The 22,747-nt window shown below is 43.4% G+C and overlaps 1 protein-coding gene across 1 annotated transcript in view; it reads right to left on the minus strand.

The window, feature by feature from the left end:
• DNAH11 (dynein axonemal heavy chain 11) overlaps positions 1-22,747 on the minus strand; it is a 308,597-nt gene that overhangs the window by 105,239 nt on the left and 180,611 nt on the right. Inside the window, 3 exon segments of the mRNA XM_043507131.1 lie at positions 8,189-8,335; positions 9,250-9,350; positions 14,735-14,963. Coding sequence (XP_043363066.1) covers positions 8,189-8,335; positions 9,250-9,350; positions 14,735-14,963 — 477 coding nt within the window.

Raw genomic sequence — 22,747 nt, forward strand, 5'->3', positions numbered from 1 at the left:
AGCTGGAGTGCAGCTATTTTCAACTGGCAGGACTGGTGTAGCTTAGAAGAGAGTGTTTGAGCACCTGACAGGCTGATTGTGTCAGGGAGTTAACATCCAGCTGGCACAGACAAGTCTTCCTTGCACTGCAAGCAGGTGGCAACAAGGTGATTCACAGTCCTGAGTGCCCCAAGGAGCATCACATCTACCCCCAGAGCAAAGAACAAATTTCAGAAATATGACCATCAAAAATAGCCTAGGCCACCAGTAATTTTCCCTTCTAGATGCTGTCGGACAGTCACTTGCACAAGTACCACCTCAGTGTCTCCCCGGTGACCACAGAACTCCTGATTGTCTATCAGACACCTAATATGCGAGTTGAATTATTTGAGGCCTGGCCGATAAGAAGTCTGTCTTGGCTCCCTACAAGCTCAGAGTTACTCCACCAGTCTTGCTTCATCCAAGTCTGAACCTGTCAGATTCTTCCACACTAGGCTATTCTGATCCCTCAAAATACATTGCAAGCTTCTTGGAGAATGGTTTAGGTGAGTTGTTGGCTGGGAATCCTGGTTTAGCTGGGGCCCTTTGGTGCAGCTAGCTCTTAGAATTTCAGCAGGCCCCATCATTCCTTGGGAGTAGCAGAGGGATATTCCAAGTTACCCCTGTGATATCAGAATTCCCCTGCTCTCCAGCAGCACACCAGATCTCCTCACTCTCTTAGAATCATAGAATCATAGAATATCAGGGTTGGAAGGGACCCCAGAAGGTCATCTAGTCCAACCCCCTGCTCAAAGCAGGACCAAGTCCCAGTTAAATCATCCTAGCCAGGGCTTTGTCAAGCCTGACCTTAAAAACCTCTAAGGAAGGAGATTCTACCACCTCCCTAGGTAACGCATTCCAGTGTTTCACCACCCTCTTAGTGAAAAAGTTTTTCCTAATATCCAATCTAAACCTCCCCCATTGCAACTTGAGACCATTACTCCTCGTTCTGTCATCTGCTACCATTGAGAACAGTCTAGAGCCATCCTCTTTGAAACCCCCTTTCAGGTAGTTGAAAGCAGCTATCAAATCCCCCCTCATTCTTCTCTTCTGCAGACTAAACAATCCCAGCTCCCTCAGCCTCTCCTCATAAGTCATGTGCTCTAGACCCCTAATCATTTTTGTTGCCCTTCGCTGTACTCTTTCCAATTTATCCACATCCTTCTTGTAGTGTGGGGCCCAAAACTGGACACAGTACTCCAGATGAGGCCTCACCAGTGTCGAATAGAGGGGAACGATCACGTCCCTCGATCTGCTCGCTATGCCCCTACTTATACATCCCAAAATGCCATTGGCCTTCTTGGCAACAAGGGCACACTGCTGACTCATATCCAGCTTCTCGTCCACTGTCACCCCTAGGTCCTTTTCCGCAGAACTGCTGCCGAGCCATTCGGTCCCTAGTCTGTAGCGGTGCATTGGATTCTTCCATCCTAAGTGCAGGACCCTGCACTTATCCTTATTGAACCTCATTAGATTTCTTTTGGCCCAATCTTCCACACCAGCTCCCACACCAGCTACTGCAGCAGTGGAGATCCTGCCTCCACTGCTCAGTCTCTAAGGGCAGGTCTACACTACAGCTGGGATCGACGCTCTGAGATCGATCCACCAGCAGTTGATTTAGCGGGTCTAGTAAAGTTGACCCCTGTACTCTACCCCCAACTAGAAGAGTAAAATAAGACAACAGGAGATTTTCTCCTGCTGACCCCTCACAGTGTAGACCCCGGGGTAACTCGACATAAGGTACGTCAACTCCAGCTACGTTATTCATGTAGCTGGAGTTGTGTAGCGTAGGTCAACTTACCGTGGTAGTGTAGACATAGCCAAACCCTCTGCAGTGGCTACTTCTCCTCTAAACAGGGAGTGGGTGGCTCATTCTCCAGTGTCTCCCTGTGCTCCTAATGCTGCTCTTTCCTGGCTCAGTAGGGGAGCAAGCTGCTTGGCTCCTTGCAGTGACTGAACCTCATGGTGAAGGAACAAGTTGCCCAACCTCTGCTTATCTTCCTGCTATTGCTGCTACCTGCAGGGAGAAGGTGTTTACCACAGCCCCCACTCTTCACATCCCCAGCCTTCACCACCAGGGCAGTGCCTGCAGGCTTCTCTCCCAGAAGTCTCTGTGTAGCTGAGCAGCACAGCTTCTCTTTCTCTAGCTGTCAGGTTGTCCCATTTTATATCTTGACTACTATATAGGTGAGACTTCTCTTGTTCTGATACTTACTGATGGTCTCCGCTACCATTCACACATCCAGGGATTCTAAGGAGACCCCAGGAGTAACCTGACACAGTGCAATGGGCTCCCCTAGTATTTGCACTGGTTTAATTTCAGGTGGGAATTTAAACAGATATGGTTAAATCAATACAGTTTCCTTATGGGCACTCTTATTTTGGTTTAAGATAGATTTCAGACAAACTAATATAAAACTATTAGGAACAGGCTTAAGCTTTACCAAATTAAGCCACTGTTAAAACTGAAATAAGAGCATCCACACATCCTTGTGCAATGGTTTCACTATATCAGTTTAAAACCGATTTGGGTTATCTCAGTACAAATTTCTCATGTAGACAAGACCTTAGAACAGAATTTCTGTACGGGGAAAAATTAGTGGGTGTTCTGCATCCACTGGCAGCCAAGCTCCCCTCCCTGCACCCTGCACCCATCTCACCTCCTCCTCCTCCCCTGAGCACACCGCATCCCTGCTCCTCTGCCTACCTCTCAGCGCTTGCCGCTGCCAAACAGCTGTTTGGCAGCATAGCAAGCTCCGGGAGGGAGGGGGAGGAGCGGGAACGTGGCATGCTCATGGGAGGAGGTGGGGCCGGGGTAGGGATTTGGGGAAGGAGTCGGAATGGGGCATGGCAGGGAGGGGGCAGAGTTGGGGCGGGTATTTTGGGGAAAGGGGTGGAATGGGGGCAGGGCAGGGGTGGAGTCAGGGCAGTCGAGCACCCACAGGTGTGAGCAGAATTTGGCGCCTATGCTTACAATTACATATTTGGGAAATTATTGTACTTATTTTGTAAGGATATGCTGCCCGGGGCTGAAGTCAGTCGTAAGTAGTTTGGCTTTTATCCTTGTACCTCACAACTCATGTGAAATAGCTTCTCATGCACACATTTCCTGTTAGGTCTTGCTTGAATAAAGTCTAATTACAGAGAAAGCAAAATATTACAGTGATTGGGATATTAATATTTGGATAGCCGCTACAGTGCATTGGCAGTAAAAAGTCTCCATAAGAATTGTTACTATGTAGTCCTAACTACAGTAGTAGTTTGTACAATAATCTGGGCTGGCAGGCGTGTGTGTGTGTGTATTATAAACACCACACACAAACACACACACACACACTCTCCCCCCCCCCCGACGAAAACAATAAACTAGGAATAAACTCGGATTAAGTGACACGTTGCTAAACCAGGAAACTCAAAGTGAAGCTTAACAGTCCCTCCTGCCTTTCCCCACCTCCAAAACAACATGAGTTCAAGATCGAGTTGGTGGGAGTTATAGGTTGAATTCCCCAGCATTCGTCAGTTTGCATCACAGACATAGCATACTTTAAAATTAAGTACTAGTTTTCAGCTCTTCCTTGGTTCACACTTTCTATGTGCTGCAAGCCAGCTAGCCTAAGCTACTGCTACTACTATACATGGGAAAAAATACAAATTCTGTTTTAGACAAGCTGCATTAATATGTGAAGATACAAGTCAGCAGATCAGCTCAACTGCTGTGGTGAGACAAGTTGAGTGAGGGAATATCTTTTATTGGACCAGCTTCTATTCATGAGAGACACAAGCTTTCGAGGTGCACAGAGCTCTTCAATAAATTGGTCCAATAAAAGATATTACCCCACCCACTTTGTCTCTCTAATATCCTGGGACCAATATACAACATATGTAATACCATTTAAAAATGGTACGAATATGTACCAGCTGAACTCTCCTGCATCATAAACAGTACCATGAAGTGGTTCAAATATGATGTAGTCCTTTCCATTAAACAGAATAGACAATTAAAATATCACACAAGTTTATGCTTTAATTTTATTTCCATTTTCTGATTTCCCTAATTTTCTCTTCCTTGTTCTTGTTTATTGTGCTATTACTTTATGTTTCTTGGTGGCTGGAGGAAGTTAAGAAGCTATACTGATTTTTAAGAAAAAAGTAATGGAATGGGAGACAGAAAGGTGATTTCAATCAGTCCACTCCTCCAAGTGGAGATCAGTATTAAAAACCTATCTCCAACATTTTAGTCGTCCAGTTCAGGGCGGAAGTTCCTACAGATAAGAGCTCCTGAGCAATATCTGAATTGCTGGAAATAAAATGTACAATCACATGTAAAAAGTAGTTGGACTAGTGAACATGATGATCCAAGTGCAGCATAGAAACAAAAAGCATTGTTTTAGTTGGAGCGGGGGAGTCAGAGTGGTTCCAGCCTCACTCCCCATGCTTACCCAATTTAATTCTAGCATCCACAATACCTATACTACACTGTGCTAGTGTGACTGTGTGGTTTTCTGCTTTGAAGGGGGCAGGTTCCTTATCAGAAAGCAAGACATATCACAATGTATTTACAGCTGTACAGCTACTCTGGGTGATGTCAATCTACCACATCAAAGAGTGACTGCAGCTGCCCACAGAGTAGCTGCAGTGCTACTGCCATTGTTTACAAGCTCAAAAGAAGTGATACCTGTAAGCAGACTCTCCTGACTCCTGTACAAGCTCCGGCTTACACCATGGGTCTGGTCTCATCCAGACTCATCCTTCCTCTCTGGATGATTCTGATGTGATCCGACCACCCCATCCCTCCCCTATAGGCAGGGCATCTCTGAAGGCCTCTAGTAAAGGCATCTAGTAAATGCTTTAAAACTTACAAAATCCCTACACCATTAGCTTCCTGTGATATTCTGTACTAGTAGCACCCTAGAACCCCCAAATTCACCATGGTGATATGTTTATATGTTTTGTACAAAATATACCTTCTGAGGTGGTATTTTAAAAGTCTTGATCTGTTGAACATTAATATCCCATTGGATTGTATGTACTGCCATTGTATGTGCAGTGTTGTTACTGAAATATGTTGTCAGGCTGGGAACACCCAAAACCAGCCTTTCAGTTACAACAAAGGAGTAACCATCAGTAGCCATACAGTGTTAATAGCTCATCAACACCTATAAAGAAAAGAATCCACTATCCTAGAGACTCCTTAGAGAAATCATGTATGAAATAGAGACCGCTTGACCAATGGGGAGTGCCTGATCCCATCAAAACAGCAAGGATCTTTCCAGCAAGCTGGAAGAAAATTAAAAAAAGAGGGGAAATTACATCATCTCTTGGTCTCTCTTCACCCCTCCCCATGTCAACAGCTGGAAGCTCATCTGGAAGACAACGGCTTTGAACTGGGGAAGTTTGGTCCCAGGCTAGAAAGAGAGTCCAGTCTGTGTATAGAGGAACTGTAACCTGGTTGTATCATCTGTCAGGATAAGAAATGCTGTTTAATTCAACTCTTGTTTAGGATTAAGGTAACAATCTCTGACCTTTATGCCTACCATTTAAAATCCTTAAAATCTATCTTTCTGTAGTTAATAAACTCATTTTGATGTTTTATCCTTACCAGTGGAGTTATCTAAAGTGCTTGGGAAATCTGCACAGGTTACAAAGGCTAGTGCATGTCCACTTTTCCACAAAGAAGTGGCAAACTAGGTAATGAATTTGCACTGGCGAGGGTACTGACCCAGTGCAAGATGGTACAGTTCTGGGATGCAAGGGTGGAGAGCTGGAAGGAATTGGCTGGAGCCTCCCTATTGATAGTTCATGAGTGGCTGGGAGATCATTCATGCATCACAGGTATGTCCCTGCCTGTGGATGTCTGTGTAAGTTGAGTGCTTATTAGATGTTTGTAGTTTGACATCAGCATCAAAATGTGAGGGATACCTCAGGTTGGTGGGTTTAGAGAGGCTCAGCAGTTCCACAGGCCAGGCCGCACACTGGGGACCTTGTCACACTTTCCTAAACTAAAGTAATTAAAATAAGTGTGATTAATTGCCAACATTCCATGGTTTGAAAAATATTTATAAACTGCTTGAATTCTCATTTGCTGATCACTTTTTATAAAAAAATTCAGGTGCAGATTAGTCTTTATAGACCATCTGCAGCTTTTTAAAATATCTTGGGATTAGTGTCACACACACACACAGATAACTTTATCCCAATTAAAATATTTTAGCAGAGCAATAGACAACTAAAGGGACTGTTGCAATTGTTATATGCATGAGGCTATGCCTTTAGTGTGAAAAAATGGCCTGGGATATCTAATTGTGTTGTACCTAATTGCTTAATGAAGTAATTTGAATTGTGACAAGGACATTCCTCAATCCTAAATCTATCAGAAATATGCAGAACAGATGCAATAAAAAGTCCACTGAAAGGTGGTTGAAAAAAAAAAATGGGGAGCTTTTCCTGAGCAATCCAATCTGTGCAAGTTTAGTGGCACTACTTTGATTTTAACATGTACGGCAAATCTTTTAAATTCTTGTATAAAATGGGATTTGTCAAGGTTAACGTCCCATAATTAGCATAAAATGGAGAGATACAATAAGGGTCTGATCCAGTTTCTACTTATGTTAGTAGCAAAACAAAAAACCACCATCTTTAATGAAAGCAGAATGAGGCTCAAAAAGCTGCATTAACAAAATAAAGCACCTCTAATAGTAACCCCTGTAGCAAGTCAACAGCTATGGGATGAAGGATAGCCACAAGAAAAGGTGAAAGTTTTGAATCCCTACAGACAGCACAGTATGACCGTGACTGTTCTCAACTCAGTTTACAAAATTTGTTGTGACTTGAGTTATCTGTCCCTACAACAAAACAGTTTAATTGCTATTCTGAAACATTAGGAAAGTCATCTCTCTGATGTCGGTAATAGAGACAACACGCATCAGTTTTCACAGCAAACTGCCAAGCTTGCAGAAGTCCATTAGGCCACAGGGTAGGAGGGACTTCAACAGATCAATAGCTATGATAACAAAGATATAGTCACTGTATTTTTAGTGCAAAAATAGGATGCTTCATTTAGTGGTTTAAACGTTTCATTTCAGGATAAAACCCTGAATCTGAGTCTAGTTTCTCTGTCTTTTTAATAATAAAATTGATAGATGATTCCATATGCCGAGTAGAGCAGAGAAAAAGGATGAAGATTTGAAACTGATTACACATAGGGCGACCCTATTTCCAAAAAGGAAAACAGGACATTGCATGGGACTAGCCTGAACACCTGCCCCCCACCCTGATGCATGGGGCTGGCATGAGCTGCTTGCCCAACATCTCCCCCTCCCCGTCTGGGGCTGGCCCAAGCTGCTCGCAGGAGCACCCCGGCCATGCGAGGCTGGCATCACTGCTTGCCCGAGCTCCCCACCCCACTCAGGCCTGGTGTCGCTGCTCACTCAAGCCCTGCCTGCCCTGTGCCCCACCCCCACCCCTGCACGAGGCTGGGGCTGGTGTTGCTGCTTGCTCAAGCCCTGCCTGCTCCCTATCCAAGCCCTGCATGGGGCTGGCATTGCTGCTCACACTTTTTTTTGACAAAGGTGGGTATTTCTCCCATTTGCTCTTGCAAATTTGATCAGTTGGCAAGAGGAAACAGGAAAAATGCCCCACTTTTCCCAAAAAAGTCAGGATGGCTGGGACAGGGCTTATTAAAAAAAAAAAAAAAAAAAGACTGTCCTGGCCAAAACAGGACATGTGGTCACCCTACTTATACATCCCATAGAAGGATTTTAGGATTCAAAATTTGGAAATAAATGTAAGGCAATGGAATGGACTTTGATATCAATTGAGTTGTTCAATTTAATTAAAACCACAAAGCCTTTAGAAAGCTAAAGTTCTCAGAGAGGTCTCTATGACCATTACTGTATTACAGATAGGCCTGATTCTGAAGATCCACATCCATTATATGCTTGAATGAGCTCAGTATTTATTGTTCTTTCATATCATTAAAAGAACTAAAAGATTGAGCAAATGCATAATGTAAAGAAAGGTCAAATCATGGTCTGAAATGCTGTTACAAGTACAGTAATTTTTTAGACTTCATGCTCCCTAGAGAGAAAGTTGTTCAAAACTGTTCACCTACAAAAGGTTTATTTTGTGTTAAATATAGCTCAACAACCCTAAATGGTGGAATTAGACTGACCTTTTGCTCCTCTGCATCAGCAGTGGCTCTTTCCTGGCTCACTTTCTCGGTCTGAAGCCCTATCTTAGTAATCAAAGCTTCAGCATCTTGATTTCTCACTTGTAGTTCTGCCTCTTGAGAGGCTAGTTTGGATTTCAGGTCTTCTACCTACAGTGCAACAGAGAAGAAATTTTTTGGAGTAGCCATTAATCAGGCACAGTTCTTGAACATGTACATTTCCTGAAGGGGGATGTATAACACTTGGATACAACTTGTACTTTAACTTTGTTTTCAGTTCCATTTCAAAGAAAAATAGTATCCATCCCTTATTTTTCATCTTCACTTGTTATGATTTGTTTCCATACTACAGCCCCATTTCTGTAGCTCAGGGGAGAAGTTTGTTGCTTTCTCAATGAACTAACAAAATTATACAAAACAATCAAACCACACCCACCAAAACCTCAGCAGCTCCTCTGATGTGCCCAAACCATGATCTGTCCAGTTTATGGGAGACCAAGGTTGTTCTTGAAACCAGATGTCTAAGCAGCTCAACAAGGTGCTGCAAGCCCTGCCATAGATGCAACTGTATAAACACCAGCAATAGGACATGTTGCAAAATGCTCATTAATCGCTCTGAAGAACCTTTCATAGATAATTTTAATGGAGATTTGCTGAAGGGTTTGCACTAAAAAAAAATCAGGTTTTGTTTAACAAAGGCTACCTGTTTGTTGAAAGAGCAATTTATTGCCTGACATGCTAGTCACCCACATCAAAATATCCAACAGTATTTTTCCATGCATAATGGAAGTGCTTAAAATATATATTCTTATTCTTCTTTGTTTTTTTTTTGTTTTTTTTTTTTTGTTTTTTACTCATTCAAGCACTTTACCTGGTTGTTGGTTATGATATGATTCTGTATCAAATCGGCAGAGATACACTATAACCTGATACAGACAGGTGCCAAGTCAGTAATAGTGGCTTTAAACCTCAAAGCCAACAGAAGATCTGAGGGCTGTTCTGTTTGTTTGCTGGAAAACATTAAGGCGAAATGCTGAAGCCCCCTCCCCCCCAAAAAAAATTACACAACCTCTCCCCATCTTTGCCTCTGTTAGAACCCTGGGAATCTTCCCACTTAACCCTCGACGCATTGTTTCATGAACACCATGTGGTATCCTAAAGCTGACTGTTAATACAATAATAAAAGGCTTTTATGTTGGCTGTTTACTTTTTTCACATCCCTCAGCTTGAACAATAGGAATAAAGTTCCCCCCCCCCCCGGTTCTCATACACTAGCACAAAGTTGCAATGCCGTGCAAACACTGCAACTGAATGTTCTTTCTAGATCTATAAACACAGAGACTTCTTAGTTTTAGCAAACAAATTGCCAGCCATGAGTGTGTGCCTGAGGCCGAGAAGGGAAAAGAGGATCCAAAGAGCTTTTCCCCTCCTGGTATCCCTGTGCAGAAATGAGTCACAGTTTAGTGGGGAGCACAGGCACTGTTTACAGCTAGCTAGCTTAGCCCTGGTCTACACTAGGTGTTGAGGTCGAATTTAGCAGCATTAAATCGATTTAACTCCGCACCTGTCCACATGACAAACTCCTTTTTTTCGACTTAAAGGGATCTTAAAATCGATTTCTTTACTCCACCCCCGACAAGGGGATTAGCACTGAAATCAGTTTTGCTGGGTCGAATTTGGGGTACTGTGGACGCAATTAGACGGTATTGGCATCCGGGAGCTATCCCAGAGTGCTCCATTGTGACTGCTCTGGACAGCACTCTCAACTCAGATGCACTGACCAGGTAGACAGGAAAAGGCCCGCAAACTTTTGAATTTCAATTTCCTGTTTGGCCAGTGTGGCAAGCTGCAAGTGACCATGCAGAGCGCATCAGCAGAGGTGACCATGATGGAGTCCCAGAATTGCAAAAGAGCTTCAGCATGGACCGAACGGGAGGTACAGGATCTGATCGCTGTATGGGGAGAGAAATCCGTGCTATCAGAACTATGTTCCAGTTTTCGAAATGCCAAAACATTTGTGAAAATCTCCCAGGGCATGAAGGACAGAGGCCATAACACGGACCCGAAGCAGTGCCGTGTGAAACTTAAGGAGCTGAGGCAAGCCTACCAGAAAACCAGAGAGGCCAACGGCCGCTCTGGGTCACAGCCCCAAACATGCCGCTTCTATGATGAGCTGCATGCCATTTTAGGGGGTTCAGCCACCACTATCCCAGCCGTGTTGTTTGACTCCTTCAATGGAGATGGAGGCAACATGGAAGCAGGTTTTGGGGACGAGGAAGATGATGATGATGAAGTTGTAGATAGCTCACAGCAAACAAGCGGAGAAACCAGTTTTCCCGACAGCCAGGAACTGTTTCTCACCCTGGACCTGGAGCCAGTACCCCCCCGAACCCATCCAAGGCTGCCTCCCGGACCTGCCAGGCGGAGAAGGGACCTCTGGTGAGTGTACATTTTAAAATACTATACAAGGTTTAAAAGCCAGCATGTTTAATGATTAATTTGCCCTGGCATTCGTGGCTCTCCTGGATATACTCCTAAAGCCTTTGCAAAAGGTTTCTGGGGAGGGCAGCCTTATTCCATCCACCATGGTAGGACACTTTACCACTCCAGGCCAGTAGCACGTAGTCGGGAATCACTGTAGAACAAAGCATTGCAGTGTATGTTTGCTGGCATTCAAACAACATCCCTTCTTTATCTCTCTGTGTTATCCTCAGGAGAGTGATATCATTCATGGTCACCTGGTTGAAATAGGGTGCTTTTCTTAAGGGGACATTCAGAGGTGCCCGTTCCTGCTGGGCTGTTTGTCTATGGCTGAACAGAAATGTTTCCCGCTGTTAGCCACGCGATGGGGGGAGGCAAAATGCGACCTTGTAATGAAAGCACATGTGCTATGTATGTAATGTTAACAGCAAGGTTACCATGAAAGAGTGTACCCATTGTTCTATAAAATGTGTCTTTTTAAATACCACTGTCCCATTTTTTTCTCCACCAGCTGCATGTGTTTCACGGATCATAGGATCTTCTCCATCCCAGAGGCTAGCGAATATCAGAAGGCGAAAAAAACGCACTTGCGATGAAATGTTCTGAGCTCATGCTGTCCTCCCACACTGACAGACCACAGACAAATGCGTGGAGGCAGACAATGTCAGAACGCAGGAAAGCACAAAATGACCGGGAGGAGAGGTGATGGGCTGAAGAGAGTAAGTGGTGGGCTGAAGAGAGGGCTGAAGCTGAAAGGTGGTGGCAGCATGATCAGAGGAGGCAGGATTCAATGCTGAGGCTGCTGGAGGATCAAACTAATATGCTCCAGCGTATGGTTGAGCTGCAGGAAAGGCAGCAGGAGCACAGACCGCCGCTACAGACCCTGTGTAACCAACCGCCCTCCTCCCCAAGTTCCATAGTCTCCTCATCCAGACGCCCAAGAACGCGGTGGGGGGACCTCCGGCCACCCAGCCACTCCACCCCAGAGGATTGCCCAAGTAACAGAAGGCTGGCATTCAATAAGTTCTAAACTTTTAAAGTGCTGTGTGGCCTCTTCCACCATCCCTACTGGGCTACCTTGATAATTATCTCCCTATTTGTGTGATGAATTAATAAAGAATGCATGAATGTGAAGCAACAATGACTTTATTGCCTCTGCAAGCGGTGATTGAAGGAAGGTGGGGAGGGTGGTTAGCTTACAGGGAAGTAGAGTGAACCAAGGGGCGGGAGGGGGGGTTTCATGAAGGAGAAACAAACAGAACTTTCACACTGTAGCCTGGCCAGCCATGAAACTGGTTTTCAAAGCTTCTCTGATGCACACTGCATCCTCCTGTGCTCTTCTAACCGCCCTGGTGTCTGGCTGTGCATAACCAGCAGCCAGGCGATTTGCCTCAACCTCCCACCCTGCCATAAACGTCTCCCCCTTACTCTCACAGATATTGTGGAGCGCACAGCGAGCAGTAATAACAGTGGGAATATTGGTTTCACTGAGGTCTAACCGAGTCAGTAAACTGCACCAGCGCGCTTTTAAACGTCCAAATGCACATTCTACCATCATTCTGCACTTGCTCAGCCTGTAGTTGAACAGCTCCTGACTACTCTCAAGGCTGCCTATGTATGGCTTCATAAGCCATGGCATTAAGGGGTAGGCTGGGTCCCCAGGGATAACTATAGGCATTTCAACATCCCCAACAGTTATTTTCTGGTCTGGGAAGAAAGTCCCTTCCTGCAGCTGTTGAAACAGACCAGAGTTCCTGAAGATGCGAGCATCATGTATCTTTCCCGGCCATCCCACGTTGATGTTGGTAAAACGTCCCTTGTGATCCACCAATGCTTGCAGCACTATTGAAAAGTACCCCTTGCTGTTTATGTATTCACTGGCTTGGTGCTCAGGTGCCAAGATAGGGGATATGGGTTCTGTCTATGGCCCTACCACAGTTAGGGAATCCCATTGCAGCAAAGCCATCCACTATGACCTGCACATTTCCCAGGGTCACTACCCTTGATATCAGCAGATCTTTGACTGCATTGGCTACTTGCATCACAGCAGCCCCCACAGTAGATTTGCCCACTCCAAATTGATTCCCGACTGACTGGTAGCTGTCTGGCATTGCAAGCTTCCACAGGGCTATTGCCACTCGCTTCTCAACTGTGAGGGCTGCTCTCATCTTGGTATTCTTGCGCCTCAGGGCAGGGGAAAGCAAGTCACAAAGTTCCATGAAAGTGCCCTTATGCATGCGAAAGTTTTGCAGCCACTGGGAATCGTCCCAGACCTGCAACACTATGCGGTCCCACCAGTCTGTGCTTGTTTCCCCGGGCCCGGAATCGGCGTTCCACCACATGTGCCTGCCCCATTAGCACCATGATGCCCACATTGGCAGGGCCCGTGCTTTGAGAGAAGTCTGTGTCCATGTCCTCGTAACCGCGCTGACGTCGCCTACTCGCCCAGTTTCGCTTTGCCAGGTTCTGGTGCTGCATATATTGCTGGATAATGCATGTGGTGTTTAATGTGCTCCTAACTGCCAAAGTGATCTGAGTGGGCTCCATGCTTGCGTGGTAAGGCATCTGCACAGAAAAAAGGCACGGAACGATTGTCTGCTGTTGCCCTGATGGAGGGAGGGGCGACTGACGACATTGCTTACAGGGTTGGCTTACAGGGAATTAAAATCAACAAAGGGGGTGGCTTTGCGAGAAACTGAATGACTGCCTCAAGGATAGAACTCAAAACTGGGTTTAGCAGGCAGTTGATTTCACAGAGGGAGGGAGGGAGAAGAAAATGAATACAAAACAAATCTGGTCTATTTCTTGTTTTGAGCCACTTCATCTATCTTTATACATCTTGCTAGCAGCAGACTGTGCAGTACGACCGCTAGCCATTGTCACCTCCTGAATGCTCGGCAGAAGTTGGTGCAGTATGACTGCTGGCCATCATCTTCTGCTGGCTGCAGATTAAAAGACAGTGCACTGCTGTTAGAACTCAATCGCCATGCGACGAAACAAGGGAAATGACCTGGCTGAGTCACTCCCATGTTTGCCCAGGCACCCAGTTAAAAGAGCACCCAGGACTACGTCGATGACGGCTACCAGTCATACTGCATGGTCTGTTGCCAAAAGGCAATAAACTGCTGCTGTGTAGCAATGCAGTACCACGTCTGCCAGCACCCAGGAGACATACGATGACTGTTAGCTGAGCAGGCTCCATGTTTGCCGTGGTATGGCATCTGCACAGGTAACTCAAGAAAAAAGGCGCAAAAGACTGTCTGCCCTTGCTTTTACAGAGAGAGGGAGGGAACGGGGACCTGACGATATGTACCCAGAACCTCCTGTGACAATGTTTTAGCCCCATCAGGCACTGGGATTTCTACTCAGAATTCAAATAGGCGGTGGAGACTGTGGGAACTATGGGATAGCTACCCACAGTGCAAAGCTCCGGAAGTCAATGGTTGCCTCGGTACTGTGGACACACTCCGCCGACTACATGCACTTAGAGCATTTGTGTGGGGACACACACTTGACTGTATAAAAATGCTTTCTACAAAACCGACTTCTATAAATTTGACCTATTTTTGTAATGTAGACATACCCTTAGCCTCCTAAAAAGAGACAGGAAGAAATGATGGCATGGCTTCACTCCTCTAACCCTCCCTTTCCCATCAGTCAGCCAGCTGTCACAGACAGGAGCATGTCTGTACCTTTTCCTAGAGTGGCCCTGCTGCTACTGCACTTTGAGCCTCTCAAAATTTCTTCTGGGGCCCTTCTCACCCCTCCAGGGTAGGCTCTGACTTTGAGCCACAATCTAGCTCAAATGTTAAGATAGTAATCCATTTCCTTGACAGTCATCTACACGTACTAGGAGTTTGAAAGGCACTACATAAAATAAAATTCAGTTTCAGAGACCTAGTACAGCACTGAACTGGCACTGCCAGAACTCAGCAGCCTACTGAAAAGGTGCACAGACGTTTCAATATAAGATTACCAATATTGCCAGGATCAGATTGAAAAAAAAATGCATTCCTTAGAGGAGAGACAGACAAGAATATGTCTTTCCTCTTATGTGATAAAAACAACAGCTTCTCAGGTAAATTAATTTCTGAATGCCATTCACTAGATGTTCCATGCGCTTGAACATCTCCTTGTATTTCTTCTCCAGCAGGATCTTCTAAAGTGAGATTTGCTTCAGGAAACTTTTTGGAGTGGTATAATTGTACCGCCTCTCGTTCTGATATTTTTCACTCATCTCATTGACACTGGTGTGAGCACAGGCCATAAAAAGGCAAATGGAATCCTGAACACGTGGCTGAAAACATTAAAGGAACAAAAACAAATTTAAATGACAGGGAAAAGGAATATTTCAAAGAAATAAATATAGTTATATACCTCAGAAGCAATTACACAACTAAGGAAGGATTGCCATCAATAGTAATTTTCAAACTCCATTTCAAAAGCATAACACTTTCAGTGCACTAAACAAAGTATTCAAATAATCAAACTGAGTCTCCCCAACTTTTTACAATTTAGAATAATTCTCACAGTACTCACAAAACTTTCATTGCCACAACAGTTGAGTGCTATGCATACTTTCACCATATATTTGAGACTACACCCCTTCTCCCTGAGGCCCCGTCCCACACTGTGCCTTCGCTGTGAGCCCCTGCCTTCATGACACCCTTTCTTCCAGAGGCCCCGCCCCTGCACGCCTCTTCTCCTCCAAGACCCCATCCCCAACTCGGTCCCCTTCTCCCGTCGCTCGCCCTTACAGCTGGTAAAAAGCGATGAGGCCCCCTGGCCTCCCTGTTCCAGCATCCCTGATTTGAGTTATTTTTAAAAAACACCAACAGAAGGCTAAAAATGTTAAGATCTATAATTAATCACCAGTGTACTATTAAGTAGAGTTAATGTGCTAGGAATTTGATATTTCACTTCTGGAACTCTTGATTGAAAAATAGTGTTCAGGTCAAGTAAAAATGTGCATGATGGTCTTGCTCTGATTCCACTGATCCCCACAGACTCCCACATATGTCATAATCCCCAATCCAGTTCCTACTTGAAGTCAATTAGCGATACCGCCATTGACTTCAAAAGAACAGGATTGCACCCAATCTAATGTCATTTGAAGTCAAAGGGAGTCTATTGACTTCAATGAGTATTGGGTCAGGCATTTAATCCATTACTTAGTGTATGTCAGGGGTTCTCAAACTTCATTACACCGAGACCCCCTTTGGGCAATAAAAATTACTACGTGACCCTGGGGGGGGGGGGGAAGAGGGAGGGACTGAAGCCTGACTCAGCTCAAACCCCCAGTGCGCGGGGGGGGGGTGTCAAGGTTCCTTCCCCACTCTGAACTCTGGGGTACAGATGTGGGGACCTGCATGAAAGACCACCTAAGCTTACTCTTACCAGCTTAGGTTAAAAACTTCCCCAAGGTCAAACTTTGCCTTGTCCTTGAACCGTATACTGCCACCACCAAGTGTGTTAAACAAAGAACAGGGAAAGAGCTCCCTTGGAGACGTCTTCCCCCAAAATATACTCCCAAGCCCTACACCCCCTTTCCTGAGGAAGGCTTGATAAAAATCCTCACCAATTTGTACAGGTGAACACAGCCCCATCCCTTGGATCTTAAGAACAATGAAAAATCAATCAGGTTCTTAAAAGAAGAATTTTAATTAAAGAAAAGTTAAAAGAATCACCTCTGCAAAATCCGGATGGTAAATACCTTACAGGGTAATCAGATTCCAAACATAGAGAATCCCTCTAGGCAAAACCTTAAGTTACAAAAAGACACAAAAACAGGAATATACATTCCACCCAGTACAACTTATTTTACCAGCCATTAAACAAAAGGAAATCTAATGCATTTCTAGCTAGATTACTTACTAAACTAACAGAATTTGGTTAGCTGAGACTGCATTCCCAATCTGTTCCTGGCAAAATCATCACCCAGACAGACAAACCCTTTGTTCCCTCCTCCCCAGCTTTGAAAGTATCTTGTCTCCTCATTGGTCATTTGGGTCAGGTGCCAGCGAGGTTATCTTAGCTTCTTAACCCTTTACAGGTGAAAGGGTTTTGCCTCTGGCCAGGAACAATTTTATAGCACTGTACACAGAAAGGTGGTTACTCTTCCCTTTATTTTTATGACGGGGGCAAAGCCAAAGCCCAAGGACTTCAGCCCCAGGCAGGGGGCCTGTAACCTGAGTCCTGATGCCCAGGGCTGAAGCTCTCGGGCTTTGGTCCTGGGCATGTCTAAGCTAGCCCTGGCGACCCCATTAAAATAGAGTTATGATGAACTTTGCGGTCCTGACCCACAGTTTGAGAGCCATTGATGTATGTATATTGTACTCACCAATGGAGCATTTCTTCATAACTTCTTTCCTATAGTTTTGACAATCCTACTTTATGATCCTTTAGATCCTGTATAACCTCTTCCAATATACTACATGATAATCAAAACAGACAAAGCATATTTAAAGCTCTTGAAAGGGATAATATTTACTCACGTAGTCCCATGCCAAACACAAAATATGGACAAAAGTGAAACTCCGTCTTTATCCACTTAGGTTGAGTTAAATGGAGAGGATGGGAAGGGACAGGACAAGGAGCGTTCTAAGCGCAGGTCTTTAAATTATTTCCATTCCAAAATTCCCAGCTGATAAGATATGTTATCCTGGGGCTTTGATCTGGAGCACTATTCACTGAATAAAGCTTGGAATGAAAAGCTAATTTTCCATGAGAAATGTTTTGGGCTTTTTATTAAAAAAATACAAGTCTAAGAAAATTAGAATCACTAGCATATATACATATATATTCTGTAGAACTTGGAGATTGGGAAAATACTCCTTGGGTTAAATTTTTTTTTTCCATTTTGTCCTCTCTGACTTCTAATGTACTTAACTTTATAATCTGTACAGTCACATCTCCCTCATTTTAATGATTATTTATTGCATTCTGTACAAGACGAACCCAGTTCAATTAATCAAGAGAAGCCTAAAAATCAATTAAATATGAATTAAATGAGCTACACCAACTCTTAGGAAATTCACACATAATTTACCAAAGCATTGTCAATAATGCTGAGAGATCTTTTGGAAAATTGCTCGTGAGTGGTTGCTATGCAGTTAAACGTTTCAAACCTACATCATTAATATTACAATGAGGTTGGTGTAGACAGACTTACAATTTTTCTTAGTGAGAAGCCTCATTATATTTTGTGGCTTTAAAAGCTAGCTTTAAAAAAAAAAGTTTCACCTGTGATTGCAACAACAGAAATCGGAAGCAGGAACCAAATACAGAACGATTGCATACATGGAAAGTTGAAATAAATTGCCTTTAAAACAAAAAAATAAGAGTCTCCACATCCTTTGTTGGAGCAAAGGTAGCATAATCCAGCTAATATAAAATACAATACAGAAATCTGTTTCTTAAAGCAAGGAAACAAAAATATTTTATGCACATTTGGTCACAAGCAGAAATCTGTTTGTCTTTTACTTTTAAATGTCTATTATACACACAAACACTGCAGTACAGATACCCATCCTAGCCAAGGGCAACCTTCTTACAGAGTAACTGGCCCCTACCCAATCATGATGCTTATGAGAGGTCTCTACTCAGCAGTCCTGAAAAGCACTCTTTAACAACAGTTTCATTTGTAAATCAGCGAGGGAGGAAGTGGGTTCCGGTAGAGCTGCAAGTGGCCTGAGACAACTTGTCTCAATGGGGCAAAATAACTATTGTTATCAAGCTTAACAAAATGGCACAGCATGGGAGATATGCTGAGCCAGAGAGCAGCTGGTTGTAATTCACACTGTTTTTCAGAAAACTCTAATCGTTCCCGAACAGACCTCTTTGATGATTGGTCTTCCCTGCATTTTCAATTTGTCACTTTCTCTTATGATAAGGTCAGCAGTGACAGCACTTCCTGACATTAACAGCTGTGGCTTTTAAAAGGGTCATTGTGGAACTACTAATTGCAGTAATTTCATTAGCATAAATTATTTATTCTGCCATTCATTTATCTCTTCCTTTTTTTAATGCTACATTGCATTTTTCAATATAAGCCCATTCAGAGATGTAGGCAAAGAAAATTATTATTGCTAGTTTGGCCTTCTTTATGTAAAACTAGTTGACACTTTCAATTTTTTATTTAACTGCTGATCACTAGGAAGTATAAAATAGCAACAAGCCAATAATCATGATTACCAAGTTCTGAATCAAGAATATTCAATATTCCTAAAGAGAATGTGGGGGGAAGGGGGGAGTTTGTATCTATTTTGTAACAAAATACAAAGGCAACGTCTTTTTTTTTTTTTTTACTTCCGATGCACCAAGGAAATCACTTTATTTTAGATCTCGGCATACTGGCTTTTGTGTATGCAAGAGCTCAGACAATCCTGTATCCGCTCTGGGTCACTACTGGAGTTAAGACGACTTTTGTCTGAATAAGGAAGGCTATTTATTGCTTTTCTCAGGATCTAAACTAGTCATTATCAAACCAGCTATTTACCTTCTGACTACAGATCTCAGCTTTCGCCAACAAGTTCCGTAAGCTGAAAATGCACTAAGCAACAGCAGAAATGACTGATGCAACTGAACCTCTTGATTGTGTAATTTAGGCAGTTATCAAAACAGGGAGGGAAACCTATCCATTGTTAGAATTGGAAGCCAGGAACGGATGATATTTCAAGCTGCCATTATGTCATATTATGCTGGATTTCACTGTATCTTATGCAAGATAGAGCACCTCAAGGGGTAGAATGACAAATTTTCTTAAACTAAGTGCAGAGTTTAGTACCAAGCTTCCAGCACTATAGTGGAAGACAGCATAGCAGAAAAACTTCAAAGGAATGGGAAGGGTTTTTTTGTTTGTTGTTGTTTGAATCATAGAATCTGAGGGTTGGAAGGGACCTCAGGAGGTCATCTAGTCCAACCCCCTGCTCAAAGCAGGACCAATCCCCAATTTTTACCCCAGATCCCTAAATGGCCCCCTCAAGGATTGAACTCACAACGATGGGTTTAGCAGGCCAATGCTCAAACCACTGAGCCATCCCTCCCCCGAAAAAGGATGGGAAAGAGAGGTTAATTGTGGATCCCCTTATTTTATGTTTCCAGTTGATACATGAAACTACAGTTGGTTGTGGGATGTGGAGATTACATGGCATACTAAGATTAGACAGATAGGGCCAATACCTCAGAGAACACACTTTACAATCATTATTTCAGCCCCAACCAAAGTTGAATAATGGAAAGTTAACGCTATACACCCAATATATGGCATTTAAATCTCAGCATCTCTACTCGGGGTTCTTTCTTTTTGCCAGGCTGTGTGTTAATGTTATCAGTTTGAGTTTTTGCTGTAAAACATTTTAAAACCCCACCAGAACCAACTTGACTTCTACTCTGATGCTATACATTTCCCCCCCAGTCTCTCTCACTTTGAAGCTCCTTTTCTCTTCCTCACTTTACCACACTATGGCCAGTACCCTTCCAGAAAGACTCCTACAGCTGGAGAGGATGCTGTTGAATAAAGCAAGTCACTTTCTTTTCTCAGCTGCACACTTTGTTCATTGATTCATAGTTTAAGACCAAAGGGATCATTAGATCATCTACTCTGAGTTGCTGTATATCGCAGGCCATTAAATTTCACCCAGATACCCATCATTGAGCCCATTAACTTGTTTAGGCTTTAGTCAAACATATCTTCCAGAAAGACACCCAGTCTTGATTTGAAGACATCCACCAGATTCCCTTGGTAGTTTTTTCCAGTGGTTCATCACCTTCACTGTTAAAAACATGTGTCTGATTTACAATGTAAACTTGTCTGCTTCAGCTTCCAGCCATTGGATCTTGTTATACCTTTCTCCACCTGATTAAAGAGCCCTACAGTACCAGTATTTTTTCTTAATGAGAATAATTATAACACTGTAAATCAAGATGCCTCTCAATCTTCTTTTTGATAAACGAAACAGATTGAGCTCCTTAAGTCTCTCACTTTCAGGCATTTTCTCCAGTCCTGGAATCCTTTTTGTGGCTCTTTTCTGCACCCTCTCCAATTTTTCAACATCCTTTTAAAAACATGATCAGAATTGTATGCTGTATTCCACTACTGATCTCACCAGTGCCACATGCAGAGGCGAGGCAAACACCCCACCCCCCGCTCTCTACTCCCCTGTTTATACATTCAAGGATCACATTAGCCCTTTTTGCCATAGTATCTCACTGGGAGTTCATGTTCAGTTGCTTTTCTATTATGATCCCTCGATCATTTTCATAGTCACAGCTTTCCATAATAAAGGTCCCCTTCATTCTGTATAACTTTGTATAGGTTTTGTTTGTATGGGCCCAGTTTACCAAGTGATCCAGATTGCTCTGCGTTTCTGCCCTGTTCTCATCATCATTTACCACTCCATTGATCTTCACATATTTTATTTTGTCTCTCTTCTGGGTATTTCTAGCCCTTGCACAGGAAGAAAGAAGAGAAAGAACTGAGTGCAGGTCAGGTGAAATCCTGCTGCTAGGATCAGTCAAATAGCTGAGTTTTTTTAAACACAATTCAAAAATAAAGCAAAAAGCAGTTTACTGAAAATCAATGTGGGTTTTGCAGAAGAGCCATTGTAAATCCTCTGTTAGTCCAAATGAAGTTCTTTGATTAGACTTTCAGTCCCAATGAACATGGTGATATGCAATAACCATTGCCTAGTTGCATCCAAAGATTCTAGTAACCCATGAGAATGAAGCTTTGGGATGTTGCCAGTCCTTCCCCCAACCCTGTCCCAAAATACAGTGTTAGAATTTTTAAACAATAGGTGTAAAATCCTGGCCCAATTTGCCTTTGGTTTCAAACTCCTATGGGCTCCAGTGGGGCCAGGATTTCACTCTAGAGGTGGGGAGAAAGCTGGTTTTCTCTCTTCACCTGAAGATGCTGCCTAAATGCTGAACCCTAAACCAACCACAAAATCCAGTTACTCTCCATTGGCCTGAATTTCTTTCATTTCATTTCACCACAAGAGAGTTGGCATTAAATTCAGAGGTTTATTTTTAAAGGGGTCACTCAGCTGTACTATTTTATTTGTAGTGATTTTTTTCTTTTAAAGCACAGTTTCAAAACCTGCCTCAAACTCGAACCTCTTGTAGTTATTGCGGTTTTCTTAAAACACAGGTTTGGGACAATTAAAAGTTGAGTGTAGGTTAAACCAATAACCAAGTGCTTAACTGTAGATCTGGCATTCATCTTCCCAAGTTACTGGATGGCATGATCATAATACATGCCAATAGTCTGGACACAGGTGGACTGTGGCTAACAAGCCTCCTCTGATAAGAGGCGATAAAAGGATATCTAAATATCTAAAAGGAAGCAAATTGAACTGCCTATGATACACAGCAGCATTACAAATGAAAAAAGGAAAAACCCACCCACATAAACCCTTTCAGCTGACAGAGGCGGCCAGAAACCAGCTAAGATTCTCTCTGTTCTTCAGAGTGATCCTCTCCCACCCTGATTCCCTAATATATCTCTGCCGCTCTCTTGGCCCTCCCTTTGCTCCCCATTCCTCTCTGATCATTCCCTCTTCACGACACTTTCCACTACTTCTCAGCTGCCCTCTTTGCTATGCTACTCACCTCACCTGCCTTTCTGATTCATCTCCGCTTCTCTTCTGTCTCCTTTAGTTTTTTTTTCTTTCAAAAAGACAGCTGTTATAGCTGCTCTGTCCTTCTCTGTTCCAAGTCCACCCTACCCCCTTCCACTCCCACCCCTCCTTGCCCGTCTTTTTATACTTTGTTTTACCATGTTAGTCTTCTAATTGGCTTCACATACCCACTGACATTATCTGGACTGTCTCAGCCATCAAATGCTACTCTGAGAAGAGAGAGTGCTGAGACAGAGTCCTAAAATAAATGTCTGATGATGATGATAAAACGTCAAATTATTTTGTCTATTGGGTCAATTGCCATTTATTTCATTATTAGGCTGAACAGGAAAAATATTTCTTAGGGACAGTTATCCACTCATTTGTGCCTCTGTACAGAAGAGAATCACATATGCACATATCCTTCTGTTAATGACTTATTTCCAGATGTCCAAAGCAGGTA

This window comes from Dermochelys coriacea, chromosome 2 (assembly GCF_009764565.3).
Source record: "Dermochelys coriacea isolate rDerCor1 chromosome 2, rDerCor1.pri.v4, whole genome shotgun sequence".
NCBI lineage: Eukaryota > Metazoa > Chordata > Testudines > Dermochelyidae > Dermochelys > Dermochelys coriacea.